This window comes from Macrotis lagotis, chromosome 5 (genome assembly GCF_037893015.1).
Source record: "Macrotis lagotis isolate mMagLag1 chromosome 5, bilby.v1.9.chrom.fasta, whole genome shotgun sequence".
NCBI lineage: Eukaryota > Metazoa > Chordata > Mammalia > Peramelemorphia > Peramelidae > Macrotis > Macrotis lagotis.
Window position 1 is genome coordinate 265,048,440 of NC_133662.1, and position 18,442 is coordinate 265,066,881.

General features: G+C 39.1%; 1 protein-coding gene across 5 annotated transcripts in view; it reads right to left on the reverse strand.

Moving 5' to 3' along the window:
* Positions 1–1,193: 1,193 nt before the first annotated feature.
* MLPH (melanophilin) overlaps positions 1,194–18,442 on the reverse strand; it is a 69,322-nt gene continuing 52,073 nt past the window's right edge. The window contains exons 11-17 of one of the 5 annotated variants that reach the window (XM_074189791.1): positions 18,263–18,436; positions 15,289–15,432; positions 14,443–14,535; positions 10,609–10,677; positions 8,283–8,340; positions 5,742–5,845; positions 2,367–4,365 (exon numbers count right to left, since the gene is read on the reverse strand). In XM_074189791.1, the coding sequence (XP_074045892.1) occupies positions 4,339–4,365; positions 5,742–5,845; positions 8,283–8,340; positions 10,609–10,677; positions 14,443–14,535; positions 15,289–15,432; positions 18,263–18,436 (669 nt within the window). In that variant the 3' untranslated portion in view covers positions 2,367–4,338. Of the gene's footprint in view, positions 8,341–10,608; positions 10,678–14,442; positions 14,536–15,288; positions 15,433–18,262; positions 18,437–18,442 lie in introns of all 5 variants that reach the window. The other 4 variants (XM_074189793.1, XM_074189789.1, XM_074189792.1 and 1 more) reach the window with 4 other exon arrangements.

Here is an 18,442-nt window from a genome sequence, read left to right on the forward strand (position 1 = left end):
GCTCTCTTGTCTGTGCACTGGTATGTGGATGACCACAAGCCCTACACTCTGCCTTGGAGCTGTGAGGAGGGTCCTGCTCCTCTATGGAGGTATGGGGGGCCCAGAATGGGCTCTGGATCTGAGAGTGGGCAAATAGCAGAGTATCACCCCAGGGATAATAGTACCATCTCTGCAGTATTTCTGCACCATGTAACCATCTGTGGGCTGGGCACTCTAGAAGTGCTGGGTGGCTCTGCCAATTCCAGGTGCAGGTTCTCACTGCATGGCTGCTCTAAGTTTGGCACTCCCTGCTCACTTTGGCACTGCAGAGTTCTCTCACCATCCCTTCAATATGTCCCAGGTAATCCCTGGGCCAAGATGTCCGGAAACAGCCCCCTCTGCCACGGTAAAACTCAGGCACCCCCAGGTACCCAGGTGCCCCACTGACTGTTCCTTGAAGACTGGAGCAGGTTTACTCCAGACTGGCTGTACTGTGGTGTGCTACCCTGAGGCTCTCTCCAACTCCTGATCCTGGTGAAACAGGATCTTGTGGATCTTCTAAGTTATCTTGGACTGGGAAATTGTATCACTCGGCCTTTCAGTGGGTTCTGACCCTCTAAATTTTGGCTAGAGTCATTATTTGATGGCTTTTGGAGTTTTGGGGGAATGCGTTTCTGGGAATTCCTGCCCTCACCCCAGCCATATTGCCCCCCCATTGCCCCCCCCCATGCTTACCATCTTCTGGATAAGAAAACTAAAACATGGAGAGATCATGTGACTTGCCTGGGACCACACAGTTTCTAAAAGTCTGTAGGTTCTTGTAATCATAAACTTGATTTGGAAAGCCTAGTGGTTTCTTGCCTTGTTAAGTGATTTACCCAAGGTCACATAGAGGGCTTGTGTGAGAAATAGGACTCAAACTTAGCTCTTCCTAAGTCCAAGGTGGCTATCTGTACATTACATCATGTTACCTCTTGCCTCAAAATCATGTATTTATAGATTGAATTTCTCTCCAACCAACAATAGTCACCTTTCCTTCCCTAATTTCATTGGGGGAGTAGGCACTGAAAAAGGTTAGCATTAGGCTTTTTTGAATCATCAGGGAAATAATTGGATTCCCTTAAATTTTCTCTGAGAATTAATAACCTTTAAACAGGCTAAATTTGCTTCATGCAGAAGATCCTTGGTGTCCTCAGGAAATGAAACATTCTCAACTTAGCACCCATCTTCACCAAGATCCATTATCCACAGAATTTAAATGCATATAGATATCTATGACTCTCTTCCTGCAGTCCTTGAGTACTATTGCAATGACTTTGCTATTCTTGTCTTCAAAATATAAAGAAAGGGAAAAGTGTTGCCCCACACTGGATTCAATTAACAAAAAGAAACTGGTTGCTGAGAACAGACATGAAAGGGTTTTTTGGAATAAATGACTTCTTAATTTTAAATTTCATGTTCAATAAGGGTCTTTCCAGAGACACAGACTAGATTTTGGAAGACTATATTTCTAAAATGACAGATAAAAGAAGGCATAGAATATTATGGCAGTTGGTTCATTTGTAAAGGCAAATTGGTTCAGGAGGCACGGAATGATCTCAAGAATGGAATTGGGATGACAAAAATCGTTCCCAGGGAGATGAAAAGGGGCAATAACTTAGGAGATCAATGTGGCTGCACAGGGAACTTGTTTATCTCTCAAAATCATGATGAAGAGGTAGAAGAAAAGGCAGAAGATTCTAAGGAAGTGGTTCTGCAAGTTGGTTAGGACTTGGAGAACCCAGAGCAAGGCCAGGGCTTGCAATGAATTTCAAATGTTGCTTTTTATTGGTTTTGTATAGACAAAGAAAAAATGCAAACATGATAGGACTATTGCTTCGAAGTGAGCAACATAATGATAATGGATATTCTGGAGAAGATAGAATCATTTGATTCTTATTTTAATTTTGTGGGACTGATAGAAAAGTGAAGGGGAGAAGCCAAATTATAAGCTAAGGTCAAGGAGATGCCCTTAGTCTTCAAGCCTGGAGATTGGAAGAGGTGGTAGAGGACTAGAAAAAAAGGCAAACATCTTGATCTTTTTAAAAAAGGGAAAAATATAAATGATTCACATTATTGACTGGTGACCTTGACTGCATTGAGTTGTAATTCTACAACATATTGTTCAAGTCATCATTGCCAGCCAGATGACTTGGGTTTGAATACTAATTCTGTGACTTACACATCTGTTGTTTACATATAAAATGTTTTTTTTTCTTTTGACCTTCATTTTCAAAGTGATAGAAAGGTGATAATATATAAAGGAAGAAAAAAAAGAGGATTGTATCAGAAACATATGAGCTCACATCTCCTAGTAGAATGTAAGCCTCTTGAGGGCAAGCACTATCTTGCTTTTACATTTGTATCCCCAGCATTTAGATCAGTATCTGGCTTATAGTAAATTATGTAACCTTGAAGAAGTTATGTAAATCACTCAGCACGTCAGCTTTTTCATCTCTAAGGAGGGTTGTGTAAGATGGCATCTAATGTTCATTATAATCCTACCTTATGATCCTATGATTCCTTTTTTCATCAGATAACAAAAGTAGTTGATTTGGGGGAGATATTGAATCCATGCAAAGTTTTATAAAAGGGGTGGTCTGACCTTTGCCTCTAAGGGAATTGGGTGGGAAGCATTGGCCTAGGAGAGGGGTTTCATGACTATGGGACTTTTGCAGTGCCATCTGATTGTGTGGGCTAGCAAAATATCATGAGGTGAGCCACAGAGACAGAGTGGTGTGGTGAACCATCCCAAGGAGATCACATCTCTCTGAAAAGAAATTGCTCCCCTTCCCACCCACTTTCTTCCTATCCCTCAGAGAATTCTGGGAACAAAGATAATTCTGAGTAAAACTTTAATTATATCTATTTTACAGAGTAGAACCTGAAGCATAAGAAGCTAAATGAATTGTCCATGGTTCCGTTGTTGTTGTTGGAGCTGGGAGATGAATCCAGCAATTCTGACCCCAAGTCCATGATTTCCATTACATTTCGTATGGTCTTGTTTGAGAGAACAATGCCATGAGTGAGCTTTTCAACAGGGCCAATGGAAAACATTCTTCACTACTGGAAGGAAGTTGTTAATGTTGTGATGAAGTAACTCAAAGGGTAATGGGAACATGCAGGGTAAGTATAAACAGCTTGCACCATGTGCCAAAATGACTTGCCTGTGGGAAGTTGTGTCAGAGGAACCAACTATAGGTGCAGCACGAGAGAAGGATAATCAATAAACAACCCAAGTATATGTGACATCATATCCTCAAGACACTGGTGTTCCTTCTCTACAGTGATAGCTCTATGGGGAAAATACAAATGGCGCAGGTAATTGCAACAAGGAGGAGATTGTAATCAGCACTGGTGAAGGTAACAGCTTGGGTGCTAGGCTGGGATTCAGGAGAACACAGGGTTAGATTCTATTTCATATGATTACTAGGTATGTAACACTGGGCAAGTCTCTTCATTTTGTACCTCAGTTTTGTTATCTTTAAAATAACCCCTGCCTCATTGGATTATTGTGAGAATCAAATGAGATGATGTCTATAAAGTGCTTTTAAAGTTTTAAAAAATGCTATATAAATGTGAGCTATTATTATCAGCAGTAGCAATATTAATATTATATTAGAGATTTATCAAAATATTAAAGTGACTCACTCGCTCTCTCTGTGTGTGTAAACAAACATTTAAATATGTTGATCTCCATGACCTTTCATACATTCTTTCTTTTCATTGTATTAGTAACAACAATTGTTGGAAAAATAATACAAGAAAGTAATCTTCTAATAGGTATCTAAATGGCCCTTGGAGAGTTGCTATCCCCCTTTAAAGGGAACCAGCTTTGCTATTTATTAACTGGTTGACTTTGGTAAATCTCTTCCCTTCCATGGATCTTAGTACTTTTATGGGTAAAATGTGGTATTGGATTAAATAACCTTAAAAGACTATTTGCTTTCTAAATATGCGATCTTATATTTCCATTAGCAAATATTTTTAAGGTCCCTCTGAACTCCAAATCAATGAGCCTTTTGTATATGAATTCAGAGACATCACCAAATGGAAAAAAAAAACCCCATAGCATCACTTAGAAAGTAGGTTGCAGGGATCTGGAAAATGATGGGCCATGAAGTTTTATTTTTTGTTGACTCTGCAGAGGCTTGGAGGAAAAACTGACAACCATTATTATCTTGAAGCTGAAATCCTACATAAGCAAATTTTCCTCTTTTCTCTAAGGACGAATTGAGGAGGAACAAGAAAACGATTAATGAAAAAAATAGTGGGAGTAATATGAGTCTTTCTTTATCTGACATCAGTGATGAAATTCTTCTAAGGCTTATGGGTCATCACAGGTTTCTGGGCAGTAACAAAAAAAAAAGAAAAAGAAATATGAAAAACACATTCAAATGAAATTCTGAAAATGGGGGCCTTTCACTGCTGATTTCACATGTTAGCCAAACCTGATTATTACATTAATCCTTAATTAACATCTCAGTGACTGGTATCCCCATTTGCAAATTAGGGTGAATGAAACTTCTCCTAGCCTTGCTTACTATTGATGCTAAGTATTATTCTCACTTGCACCTCCCCATCTCAATTGAAGCTAAATATTGTTTTTTCTATCTCCAAGATATCTCTTTTGGGTCTCCTTTTCAACAATCACTTTTTGCTGTGTTTTGAGTTTCATATTTTCCTTCCTCCTATCCTTTCTTTCCCCATACCCCACAGAAAAATTCTAATGTAATCTATACATGTATAACCATACTAAACATAGATCCCTCTTATTTATTTGTGATAGAATTATGAAATCCAAGTGGAGAAAAATAAGAGAGCAAAATGACATAATACAACAGACAATTTTTCAAAATTGAAGATAGTAAACTTTGATCTGCATTTAAACTCCACAGCTTCTGCCCTGGATATGGTCAATGTTTTCCATCACAAATCTTTTTGAATTGTCTTGAATTATTATCCTGCTAAAATGTACAAGTTCGTCATAATTGATCATCATCTAATGTGAATAATATTCTTCTGGTTCTGCTCACTTCACTCTGCATTAGTTCATGAAAGTCTTTCCAGGCTATTCTGAAGTGCCCTCTCTCTTGTTTTCTTATAGAACAATAGCGTTCCATCACATGCATATATCACAAAATGTTCAGCCATTCCTCAAGTGATGGGTATCCCCTTAGTTTCCAGCTCATTGTCATTATGAAAATAGCTGCTAGAAATATTTTTGTACATGTGGATTTTTTACCCTTTTGGTGATCTTTTTGAAATACAGATCTAGTAGTATTGCTGGGTCAAAGAGTTTTCTCCTGCCTCCTTTTCTCCAATCGTTCAGCTGCCACCTGAATCAGGCCCTCATCACCTCTCAGACTACTGCAATGGTCTTCTAATTGGATTAATGAGATCATCTCAGAGGACCCAAAATAGGACCAAAATAGGTAAAGAACTTTGTTGACTTTATATCACCAAGTAAATGTTAGTTAATATTGCAATAATAATTAATATTAGTCTCCCTGCATCCAGTTTTCTTGGTACTCTTAACACTTAGTGCTTAATAAATGCTAGCTAACTGACACTGAGCATTTCTTTTTTTATAGTTATATTAATTAATTAATTAGAATTCCTATAATTCACCTTGTCTTGGCTTAGAACTGACACCTATAATGGAATGGTTAGTTGCAGACAATGGACTCAATATTGAAATTAAATGGGGGTGAAAATCTTACGGCAAAGATGTGATCCAGCCTTCTGTTTTTCCCATTGGGATTTCTTTGGGTCAAGGACCCTCGGTAAGCTGATTTTCGGCTGAAAGGGCCATCATCATCTCTGACTTCATGGGAAGCAAAAAGTTTGATTTAGTCACTTCCCTAGGATGAAGCTTTCAAAGACAGCAGCACTTTCCATGCTGGTCTCTGGAATAAAATTACTTAAATAGTTCAACCAAAGCAACTTTCCCTTCCCCCTCTGAAAGGAGAGTGGCCCCAGTTGTCTGAAAGATCAATCATGATACTTTCAAGATTATATTAGGCAGTGGCTAGGTGGCACAGTGGATGGAGCACCAACTTGGGAGTCAGGAGGACCTGAGTTCAAATTCTGCCTCAGCCACTTAATAATGACCTAGCTGTGTGGCCTTGGGCAAGCCACTTAACCCCATTTGCCTTGCAAAAAAAACCATAACAAGATTAGGTTAGAAAAATACTCAGTTTGTACTTGGTTTATCCTGGATGAAATATTAATGGTGTCTTTCAACATCCATCCTTTCATCCATTAATTTAATGAAAATTTATTAAAGTCTTATTTTGTGCCTGGTTTAAGTTCTGGAGAATGAAAAAAGTAAAAGCACTTCCCCTTTCGAGTAATTTGAATTCTACTGAAGGCATAGGAGATTTAAACAGATAAATAAGCATGATTTGAGGAAGCAGCACTTATAATCTGGAGGATCAGGAGAGGTCTCATGTTGGAGGTGGCACTTGAATTCAACATGGAAGGAATCTATAGATTCTGCTAGTTAGAGATGAGAAGGAAACAATCCTGGCATGGGGACAGTATAAGTAAAGGCACGGAAGAGAGAAATTTAGTGTCTAATTCAGGGATCATTAATTAGACCAGTCTGACTGGAACACTGAATGAAAGGAAGTTAAGTAACTGAAGTCCAGACATGCTGAGGAATCCTAATGTGATTAAGTAAATTTGCAAAGTTTTAACATCCTCCAAGCTATTTGATATCGACATACATGCATATGGACAGACCCACACATTTATGCATTCCTCACCCCCATATCTTGATGCTGCAAGGATCTGTAATTTCTTTGAAGTAGATGGATACTCAACTCTACCAGAACAGATCATGAACTCTCTCCTCATAGATGGCCTTTGGGGGCAGTTGTGACCTATACATCCCTTATCATGATGACCTGATTCAACTTATCTAGGTTCATCTTTGAGACAGAGACAGAGGGTCCATCACTAGACCTTCACTTGAAGGCTTCCAGCCTTGCTTTCCATGGGTGTAGCCTTTGAAAATTCTTCATCATTGGGATGAGGAATCTGAGGAAGGCTTTATGGACTCAGGAAGGATCAGGAACAGGGTATTATAGCAACATCCTCCTTGAAATAACCCCAAAAGTAAACCAAAAAGTTCAATGAGCATCCTGAATGCAACTCATTAGCTCTACAGATTCGAGTGTCAGTAGAACACTCTTCCTTCAAGTCCTCCCTTACAGCATGTTTCCTGTTGACAAAATGAACTCTTTTAACCATCTTGGTGGTCTGGTTGTCAACTCCTTAGCAGATTAGAAGCAGGCACATGGACAGCAGGAAAAGTGACAGTAAGGGACAAACAGCAGTTATGGGCCCGAGAAGTATAGTCATGGGTGGATCAAGGAATGCAGTGATGAGCAGCAATACATATCTTAAAAGCAGGCTGGGTAGGGTGTATGTGCAGTGGGGAGGATCACTGAACCAAAGCTTGTTTCTCACAATGGCCCTGAGAAATCAAGAAAATATGTTACATGCCCCGTGCTCTATTGAAGGGGGAAGAATATGACACGGGCTGTAGAGATTTTCCCACAAAGCTATAGGGAATCTTGCAAAGTGAGCACCATGCCAGCCAAGTTAACAAACTACAAAAGAGCAATATCTCTTGCAAACATGACATTTGGTAGTTTTGTTGAACTTTTTTTTGAGGGAAGATGTTTGGGAGGTTGGATTTTTGTTGCTGAAAATCAAATCAAATTAATTGATCTTCTTTGTCATCTATTATGGCACAATAAACAATCTCTGTTAGATGTTAGGAATACTGAGCTAACAGAGGATAGCTCCTGTCCTCAAGGAGTTCAGATTGTATTGTGAGAGTACAACATACAGGCTGTTGGGTATATTGGGCAATTCTAACTATATCTCAAGCACACCAAAATGACTCCAAGATTCCTGAGCAGAGGGATGCAGAAATAGCCATAGGGAAAAGGCACTCTGATGTCCTCCTTGGCCAGTATGTGGCAGTCAGGGACCCGAGCTTCTCATTTTCACATAGTGACTGCAAGTTTATTATATTTATAACAAATGACCTTGGTTTTTAAAAAGACAGATCTTTAACCTGAGTTTCTGAGGATTTCAGACAGTTGGATTTTCCTTGTATCCACAACAAACATGCAGTGGAAGCCATGCAAATGCCCAGAATGGTTCTTCTTTTCCATTCCCTAAATATTTGTCTCCAAAGTCCCTGCCTCTTCTAGGCTCTCCCAGCAAGCATACCTGGTTATTCTTACCTTGCAGTTTAAGAGATTTATTGAAAATTCTCTTCTGGATATGTGGCCTAGACATTACCTATAAGAAAAAGAAGTCTTTTTGGCATGAGTCTTCATTGAATTCTGAGGGTAAGTTTCTTCTTTTGGGGTTGAGAGAGGGGCAAGGGAAGAATCATTGCTTAAAGTTTAATCAGAGTTTTGGTTTCTGAAGTCTAAAAACTCACTAGTCACGATATTTCCCTGAACTGGTAGGAACTGACTCCTGCTTCTAATCTTAAAGCTGATTCTATGAGTCAGGAAGACTCATATCTACTTTCTTGCTCATAAGATCATAGATCTAAGGCAGGAAGGGGCCTTAGACATCCTCTAACTCAATCTCTGTTTTCCACAAATCAGAAAAGGAAGGCTAAGGAGGTCAATTCCAAGGTCACATGAATGAAGAAGCCTATTCATAATTCAGTGCCTGAGTTTGCTCATCTGCCAAATGAGGGAGTTGGGTCAAATAGGCGTCTAAGGCCTGCTCCAGTTCTGAATCTCAGGTCTATGATGCATTGAATAGCCCTACTCACAGTGGAGCCTCGTCCTTTACGGCCTCTCCCTTACAGTGCATCTACTCTTGTTTTAAGGACTCCAAAAAACCTGTTAAGAGTAGCCATTGAACCACAGGGCTTTCATCCCCTTGCCTAGGGGACACGCAGCCACAAGGCAGGCTTTCTCCCTTTGTGTGTCTCAACTTCAAGCACCACTTGGATGGACTCAGTGCCATTTCTGTTCTCTCTTCGATTTACTCAAACCATTCACCTAATGCCAGTCTGTCTCTAAGCTGGTGAGGCTTTAAAGGAGCAAGGGGCAGTGGTTAGGCAGGCAAGACAAGCAATTGTTAAACAGGACTAGAGAAAGGACGTTAGGTACCAATGTGCTTTTTAAAGTCTCCCTTGTACATACAAGGACTAATCAGTGTTAGGATGGAAGATGCCAATTCATATTGATCTTTAAATGTTCTCCACTTAATCCTTACTTTCAGTTGTTTGAATTGTGTCCAAATCTTTGTGATTTCATTTGGGATTTTCTGGGCACAGATACTGAAGAGGTTTGCCATTTCCTTCTCCAGCTCATTTTATAGATGAGCAATTGAGGCAAACAGGATTAAATGACTTGTCCAGGGACATACAGCTAGTAAGTGTCTCAGACTGGATGTGAACTCAGGTCTTCCTGATTCCAGGGCAAGACTTTGGCCCTTATGATTTTATCTAGTACCCAAATTGTTATTTGCATGTGGATAATTTTTCCCCCTGCTGAATATGGCTTTTTCTGAACTGCTTTAAGTAAATGGAAATGTTTAATTAATCAGAACTATACAAAAGATAAAATAGGCAGCATGGGAGTGGTAACTATTAAGAGACAGTGCATAGCTGAGAGGAATTAGGACCAGAGGATCTGCATTTGAATCCCAACTCAGCTTCTTATTACTTAGGTAAAGTTGGGTGACTTTGTGCCTCAGTTTCCCCAACTGTAAAATGAAGGGATTGCTTGTCTTTCCAATCTCTAAACATTGGCTCTCAGACAACATAGTCTTATGGATAGAGTACTAGATTTGGCCAGGAGGACCTGAATTCAAATCTGGTCACTGACATACTAGTTATCAATCTCTGGGCAAGGCATTGAAATTCCCTATCTCTCCTTTTCTTCATCTGTAAAAATGAGCCTTTAATGTTCCTAAATCTTCTGAATCTATGATATGAAATCTCTTCCCACTCTGTGCCTCAGTGTCCTCATCTGAAAAATGAAGGCTTAGTTAAGATTAGGTTTCTTCCTGTCCTAAATTAATAATCCTCTCTTTAGGTGACCCCCAAAACCTCCCTCCCAAGTTTAATAGCTTATGAATAGTGAACATTCTTCCCATTATTTTTGCAGAAGTGAGGAACTATGGTATAAAATGTGAGGTGCTTTGTCAGATCTGTTAATGTGTCTATTGGTTTTGTTCAATAGCCAGTCTTCCTTTCCAAATCTTTGTTATTATAGAACCTATAACTTTTTTTTGTTATCTCAGGGAGAGGGAAAGGAGGAAGGGAATTTGGATTTCAAAATTTTACGAAATGAATATTAAAAATTATTTTACCATGTAATTTGGGGAAAACAAAATATTTAAATAATAAAATCTTTGTTATAAGGTGAGGGAGAAGGATCTATTGGGAAATGTAGATGGGAATAAAAGCAAAAGTTTCTTTCTAAAAGTGCTTATAAATATGAGTAGACTAATTCTTTCCCTTGAAATCTGATACTGAACTTTCATTTTTCCTTCCTGTTCTCCATTTCTGGATTCTTTTGGTGAAGGGCTGTTACTCACTTTGTTAGCACCGGAAAGTTCTGGATCTTCATCTTGGAGGTTGCTCTTGGTGGACTGAAGGGGAAATATCTATGGGTGAAGAAGGAGACATCATGTCATTGGCTTCCTCATGAACTTCACACTGTTCAGATCACCCCAGATGTGGGTGACTTGATTCTCTCCACGTAGGTGAACATTAACCTTTGTCCTTTCTCCATAACTAATGGGGATTCAAAGGCTGTCCATACCAGTCCTCTCTGGAAGAGGAGGAAACTAAGGTGCAGAATGGAGGAGAGTCTTTCACAGGCTTACAGAGTTGGAATTGAGACTCCATGATTCCAAATTTAGTACTGTTCTCCATTATCTGACATTATTAGAAAAAAAGAAATGAAGCCATGTCAGATTGTAAACAGAACTTTTTTCAATTTTTTGAACCAAGGTGTGTGGTGTAGACTGAGGATTCACCACTGTAGAAACCCCCATTCACTGAGACAGATCAGGAACTTCTGGATTTGGAGTCAAGGACCTGAGTGTGATTTCTGCCTGCTTTCTACTGAAAGCAAATCAATTAACCTCTCTAGGCCTCAGTCTCCTCATATACAAAATGAGGCGACTTTGTGTAGATGGCCTGTTAAGCTTGTTCCAGTTTTAAATCTAGGATCTCATTTCCTACTACCTTTGTGATCTTGGACAAGTCATTCAACCTAGTCTCTTTTCCTTGAAATATCAACAAATTGGACCAGATAGATGATCTTTGAGGTACCTTTTAAATTTATGATTCTTTATTCTTCATGTTGAGTCTTTTTTTGTTTTTGTTTTTGTTTTTGTCTCATGTTAAAATTTTTAAAAATGAATGAGCACCTATTTTCTCTCCTCATCCTGCTTTTCACTGGGGGAAAAAAGGAAAACAATTGAAACAATATGTATAGTTAAGTAAATGTAATTTCCTCACTGGATGTTTTTTTTAAAGCTATTTGTCTCATTCTGCATCCTGAATCCATGTCCTGACCAAAAAATGCACATCCTTCTTTATAATCAGAACTCTGCAATTATGGATGTCATTGCCTTGCTTATAGTTCTTACAGCTTTCTTAATTATCTTTGCAGTGTTAGCATTTCATTCTGTTATGAGAGTGTATTTTGTTTTTCAGCAATAATGAAAGACTTTAAGACTGTTCATTTTATGGTTTGAATGCTATGGTAAAACTTCTCTTGGTTCTACTCTCTTTCCTCTATATCAGTTCATAAAAGTCTTTCTTTCCATGTCTCTCTGAAATAATTTCCTTACTTCTTGTAACAGCATAGTATTACATAAGTCATAGACCACAACTTGTTCAGCTATTCCTCTTTCCTTAAAATGACAACCATAGTGTGTATGTTTTTATGAATTTATACATATGCTTATATGTGTATATATGTAAACAATCATATATGTGAACAAAAATGAGAATTTTTCAGTGTTTTTTTTCAATATAAATAGAGATATACAAGGATGTCCACTGTCACCACTTCTTTTTGACATTGTGTTAGAAATGTTGGTGATAGCAATACGAGAAGAAAAAAGAAATTGAGGGAATAATTGTGGGTAAAGCAGAATTAACATGATCACTTTCTGCAGATGATATCACGGTGTAATTAAAGAGCTCCAATGGGTCAACTAAAATTCTATTTTTAAATCTTGACAAACTCCCTCAAAGTTGCAGGATATAAAAATAAATCCACACCAGCATTCCTACATCATACCAATAAAACCCAACAGGAACAGCCAGAAAAAGAAATTCTATTTAAAATAACTACAGAAAGCAAAAAAATACTTGGGAGTCTTTCTCCTGAGATAGAAGAGATATACCAATTCAACTATAAAGATTTTATACAACTAAATTGGTTTAGTTTATCACTGTTTACAGAAATAAGATAGAAGTATAAAGAAGATATTAAATTGCTCAGTGGTATGTCAAGGAAATATAATAAACATGACAATACCATTTAAAATAATATACTTCTCCAATCCATATTATTCAAGCTACTAAAGAATTCTTTTATACAGAAAAATAACAACGAAATTCATATATAGCAAACAAGGTCAATAATCTCAAGGAATATTGTGGGAAATAGTGGGAGCAAAAAAGGACATAACAATGCCACATCTCAAAATTTATGACAAAATCTTTTTTATTCAGTCATATCTGACTCTTTCTGGCCCCATTTGGGATATTCTTGGCAAAGGTATAGAATTTGGGTCCTCCTGAATCCAGACCTGGTCTTCTACTCATTGTGTCACTCAGCTGCCCCTATGATAAAGTAGCAATTCTCAATACAATTTTGTGTTGGTTAAAAATTAGAGAAGTTGATCAATGGAACAGATTAGTTAAATATCATAGAGACACCTTTGATAAGATACCCTACTTTTTTTGCAAGGCAATGGGGCTAAGTGACTTGCCCAAGGTCACATAGCTAGGTAATTATTAAGTGTCTGAGCCTGGATTTGAACTTAGGTCCTCCTGACTCCAGGGTGGGTGCTCTATACGCATAGCTGCCCCATTAAGATACCTTACTTTGGATAAGACACCAAAGACACCAGCTTTTGGGGAAAGGATGCATTATTTTATCCAAACTGCTGGGAAAAGTAGTTAACAGCATGGAAGAAATGAGATTTATTACTGAAAATAACTAGTATTTAAGGTTTGCAAAGTATTTTAGAAATATTTTTTCATTTCTTCCTAATAAACATGAAAAGTTGGTCTTGTTTTCTCTCCATTTTACAGATGAAGAAACTGAGGTTGTGGAAGGCTAAGTGGCTTGTTGAGCGTGATACAGTTGGTGAATGTTGTCTGGACTTGAATTCTTGTCTTTCTGACTCCAGCTCCAGTGCTCTATCTACAGTGACTCCTTGGAATAGGATTGTAACTAATTGCATTTCTAATCCTAATTTCTTTAGATCTCATATTATCTTTCACTAAAAGAAATGGAGTTGTGACCTAGATACAAAAAGTCACAACGTAAGTAATTAGAGAAATATTGAAAAAATTATATATCAAGTTTATGATTAGGAAAAAAGTTCATGACCAAACAAGAATGAGTTTGAAACAGAGAGCATAAAATGGACAATTCTGATTAGCTAAAATTAACAAAGCTTTTGTGCTAACAAATTCAATAAAGGTAAAATAATAAGGGAAACAGCTAACTGGGGAAAATATAGTCAGCAAATTTCTCTGTCAAAGGTCTCATTTCTAGGGAACTGATCCAAACTTTCAAAAATGAAAGCCATTCCCCAAGTTATAAACCGTCTAAAGATATGATTGAGGAGTTCTCAGGAGAAGAAATAAAGGTTATCTGAAGTCATATAAAAGCATTTAGAATTAGATAAAAGTAAATGAAAGCCACTCTGAGTTTCCATTTCACATCTAACAAATTGGTAAATCCAAAAAATGCAGGAAGGGTGAAGCTGTGAATTGATTCAGTTATTCTGAAAACCAATGTGGAATTATAGAAAAAAGGATGTCTCTTGACCCAGCTATATACTGTTACTTCCATACCCAAAAAACGATCAATGAGAAAGGAAAAAGCTGAAATTGTACAATCATATTTAAGGCAGTTTTCTGTGTAGTGTCAACAAAACTAATAGTGAGTCTCCAGGACGCAGTGTCACCAAGGAAAACAAGAAATAAAAAAACCCAGAAAATATCTAAATGACCCACTCAGCAGAGCTGTGTGTCCCCCTTTCTTCCCCTCCTTTCCCCTCCTCCAGTTGGCCTCTCCATATCCCATTCCCTGCTGCAACTAGGTCTTGGCTTTCTGTGGTTACTGATTCTACCTTCCCATTCCTACACACCTACCTGCAGGGCCTTCTACCCACCTGTAGGTTTGTTTTCTTCCTTGGTTTCTCCCAGGTCTTGACAGGGAGTCCAGCAGCACTGAGACTGGCAATTCGAGATTTGATATCTGACACCTATGACAACATCTACATGTTAAATAAATACTAGAAGTCTTTGTCTGTCGGGCTGCTAAATGAAACCTGAAAACAACCCTCCTTATGAGCATGCTCCAGCTCAATGGGTTCTTTGACTGTTTTTGTGTGTGTACTGAATTCCTTTGACAGTCTGGGGAAGTCGAGGGAGTCCTTCTGCAAAGTATGTTTTTAAATGATTTGATATGCTCAGAAATATACCAGTGAAAGGACAGGTCTGAGCAATCTATCTATCTATCATCTAGGTATCCATCCATTAACCCATCTGTCTTATCTATTTATCATCTGTCTGTCTATCTATCCATCCATTCATATATCTAGCATCTATCTAGCATCATCCATTTATCATCTCTCTCTATCATCCATCTATCTATCATTTAGGTATCCATCCATTCACCCACCTGTCTTATCTATTTATCATCTATCTATCTATCTATCTATCTATCTATCTATCTATCATCTATCTACCCGTCCATCCACCCATCCATCTACCCACCAATCTATCTAAATGCATCCATCTATCCATCCTTCCATCTACCTAAATGAAAATTCATGATATATACATAGATACAATATGCTAACATACATATGTGCATCATCATCATCATCATCATCATCATCATCATCATCATCATAAGGCATTTCTTTGTATCCCCAGATCTTCCTTTAGGGCTTGGGTCGGAGTAACATGTACTAAATTCCTACACACTTGTCTTAAAATTTTTGAAGAATTACCTCCCTCTTTGCCAGCTGAACCTCAGTGGCTGTCAAGGCCACTCTGTCCTCCAGCTCTGAGAGTGCTGAGTCAGGGGTTCTTGTCTGTGAACATTGTTCCTCCAAGTCAAGAAGCCTGTTCTCTCCTTCATGTGTCGAACCAGCCTGGAGAAAATTGGATAAAGGAAACAAGATTCAGATTCAATCTGGTTCCGATTCAGACCAGAAGTGTGGCTATCCACCTAGAGTCAATCCAGATGTATAATGTGGGATTAGACTAGAATTATTGTTCCTAAAGGAAGTTGTGGAGAGAGGTGGTGTGGGAAGGTGAGGAGAGGGAGTAGGCTAGCAAGCCAGAGCACAAGTCAGAAATCCCATTTCTGTTCCATACTGGCAGTGTGAACCTATCCTAGTCTTTGTGTCTCTTCGGGGTTCTGGGAAATTCACTTTATGCCTCCAAGTCACCTAATTGCATGAGCAGAGTGACTTTCTTCTGCTAATGAAATTACAAGTTCTTTTTCTCTCTATAAATATTAGCCATTGGGAGTAATCCTGAACTCAAAACTTCTCATTTGCTTCATTGTAGCAAGGCCTGGAGAGGACCTGGGATCTTACAGTCAGTGGAATGAAAATGCTACATATCTGATCAAGCTGGAAAAGGCTGAAATAATGGATAAATGGAGGTGAACATGTTTGACCCACTGATGATGGTCTGAGCATCTGCTGTCTGAAGAATTGTCCAGCTCGGTGGGAAGAGGTCTCAAGTGTTGGGCACAGGTCATGCAAGTTCATAAAGACCTATCCATGAAGGCATGGAGAAGTTGCAATCTGCCTGGTGGGAGGAGATACTCTGAGACATTAAGGATATACAGAGAGTTGGGTTCCATGCTTTAGTGGGAGACCAGACCCGGACCCAGAAGGATCCTGGAAGAAACCTTGCTCTAAACCTTAAGGGACACAATCTACTTGACCAGATGCCTGCCAAGTTGTCATGCAGTCTTGGATTGAAAACCTCCCTAGATGGATTAGGGGAGGGCAGCCCATAGTCCACTGTCAGATAACTCTTAGATGTTGAGAGTTTTTCTTGACATTGGCCAAACCTTTTATCTTCTACCCAGAGCTCTTTCTTTTTCCTCAGGGCCATTCTGCCCAAGTCTTATCCCCTTTCTCCATGACTGTCCTTTGGATACTTGAAAACAGCTTTCACGACCTGAGGTTCCTCTTTTCCAGAAAGCTATTCACCTGAATTTCACCAGGCAAGGACTTGACTCCATCCTCATGCCCTTAAAGGCACATACTTGGAGTGGCTCCATAATGCATAGAGCATGGGGACTGAAGACAGGATGATTCAACCTTGTGAATTCAAATCTGGCCTCAGATACTAGCTGGATGAGTCATTTAACTCTGTCTCAGATGGAGGAGCAAATTAGAAGCCACTCCAGTATCTTTGCCAAAAAAAATCCTAAAATTGGGTCATGAAGAATTGAACACTACCGAAACAATTAAGCAACAACAAATGAGGCCAAAGTTGAGTTTGGTCCTTGTTTGGGTCATGTGGCTTTATTACATTCCATGGGTATAGGGGAAATGGCTTGGTTCTTGTGATCTTTTTCCAGAATAAGTGCAATGAGAGGTCAGAAAGACTGGCTAAGATAGTGCCAAGGGGATCAGTATAGAAATATTATCCAAATTAAGTGATTTTTAAAAATCCATTTGTCTTTCATCATCATCATCATCATCATCATCATCACCATCTCTGACTTTTATTTAAGATTTTCAAACCATTTTAAAGATACCTCACCTTATTCTCAAACAATCCAATGAGATAGATATTCTTTATCTTATTTTGTAGAGGAAAAAATGAGGCAGACAGACATTAATTCTAGAAGATTATTTGAATAAGATTTGAGGGCTCTAGGGGACTGTAAGGCCAACAGGAATCCTGAAGGACAGGCAAAAAACTCCAAGAAATCTTGGGCTTTATTAAGAGTGAGTAGGAATGTCCAGGACCAGGACGTGATGGTCCATGGTCAGACTACACATGGAGGTTTGCATTCAATTTTGGATGGCTAATTTTATGAAGGAACTTGATAAATCTGACGAGTGTACAGCTAGGAAGGTGGCATTGCATTTAGGTCATATGAGGACTGGTTGAGAGAACAGGGATCATTCATCATGAGGAGAAAGACAGAGGGAGGTAGGGGTACAAAGTTGCCTTCCAGAGTTTGAAGGACTGACCTGTGGTAATCTTGTTCCCTTGGACCACAAAGGTCAGAGCTAGGTTCAATAGGTGGTAGTTTGAGAGAGGGAGATTTTAGTTAAGGAACAACTCTTCAATAATTAGAGCTGTGCAGAAATGGAATAGGCAATGAACTCCATATCACTGCAAGGATTCAGGCAAAGGTCCAAATGCTTGTCAGAAATGTTGTGAAGACTATCTTCCTCAGGAAGGGATGAACTAGATGTTTCCGAGCTCTGGGACTCTTGATTCCCAGGACACACCCAACCCCATCACAAACTCTATTCCCTCTGGGATGCTCTTGGACTGTCAGTGACTCATGGTCTAGTAAGTCTATTAGTATCATGCTCCTTTCCTAATACACTCTTCCGTGACCAGGCAAGAAGCCAAGAAGTTAATGATGGAATAACTTAGAATGTGGAAGCAGCTAGGTGGTACAGTGGATAGAATACTGAACTTGGAATCAGGAAGATGGGAGTTTGAATCCTGCCTCAGACACTGGCCACGTACTAGCTGTGTGACCTTGGGCAAGTCACTTAACCCTGACTGCCCTGAATCCAGGGCCATCTCCAGTAGTCCTGATTCATATCTGGCCACTGAACTCATATGGCTGTGGAGGAGAAAGTGAGGCTGGCGATTTTAGCACAACCCCCTCACTCATGTCCAGTTCATGTACTTGTCATGGTATCACCTCGCTTATTCATGGTCTTCTTTAAGAATGAAGGACAAACACCAGTCTAGAATGTGGGTACCAACCTGCTGGGCTTCCATGAGTCCAGGATCAGGTCCAGGGCTGAAGCCACACTGACCTTCCTCTTCTTCCTCTGAAGACCCTCCCTTGTCACTGACCTTGCTGGTCAGCTCTCCAAGTTTTCTCTTCAGGGCCTCCTCTTCTGTGTCAGCATCTGTGTGGGTCTCAGACCCGAAGGACTGAAA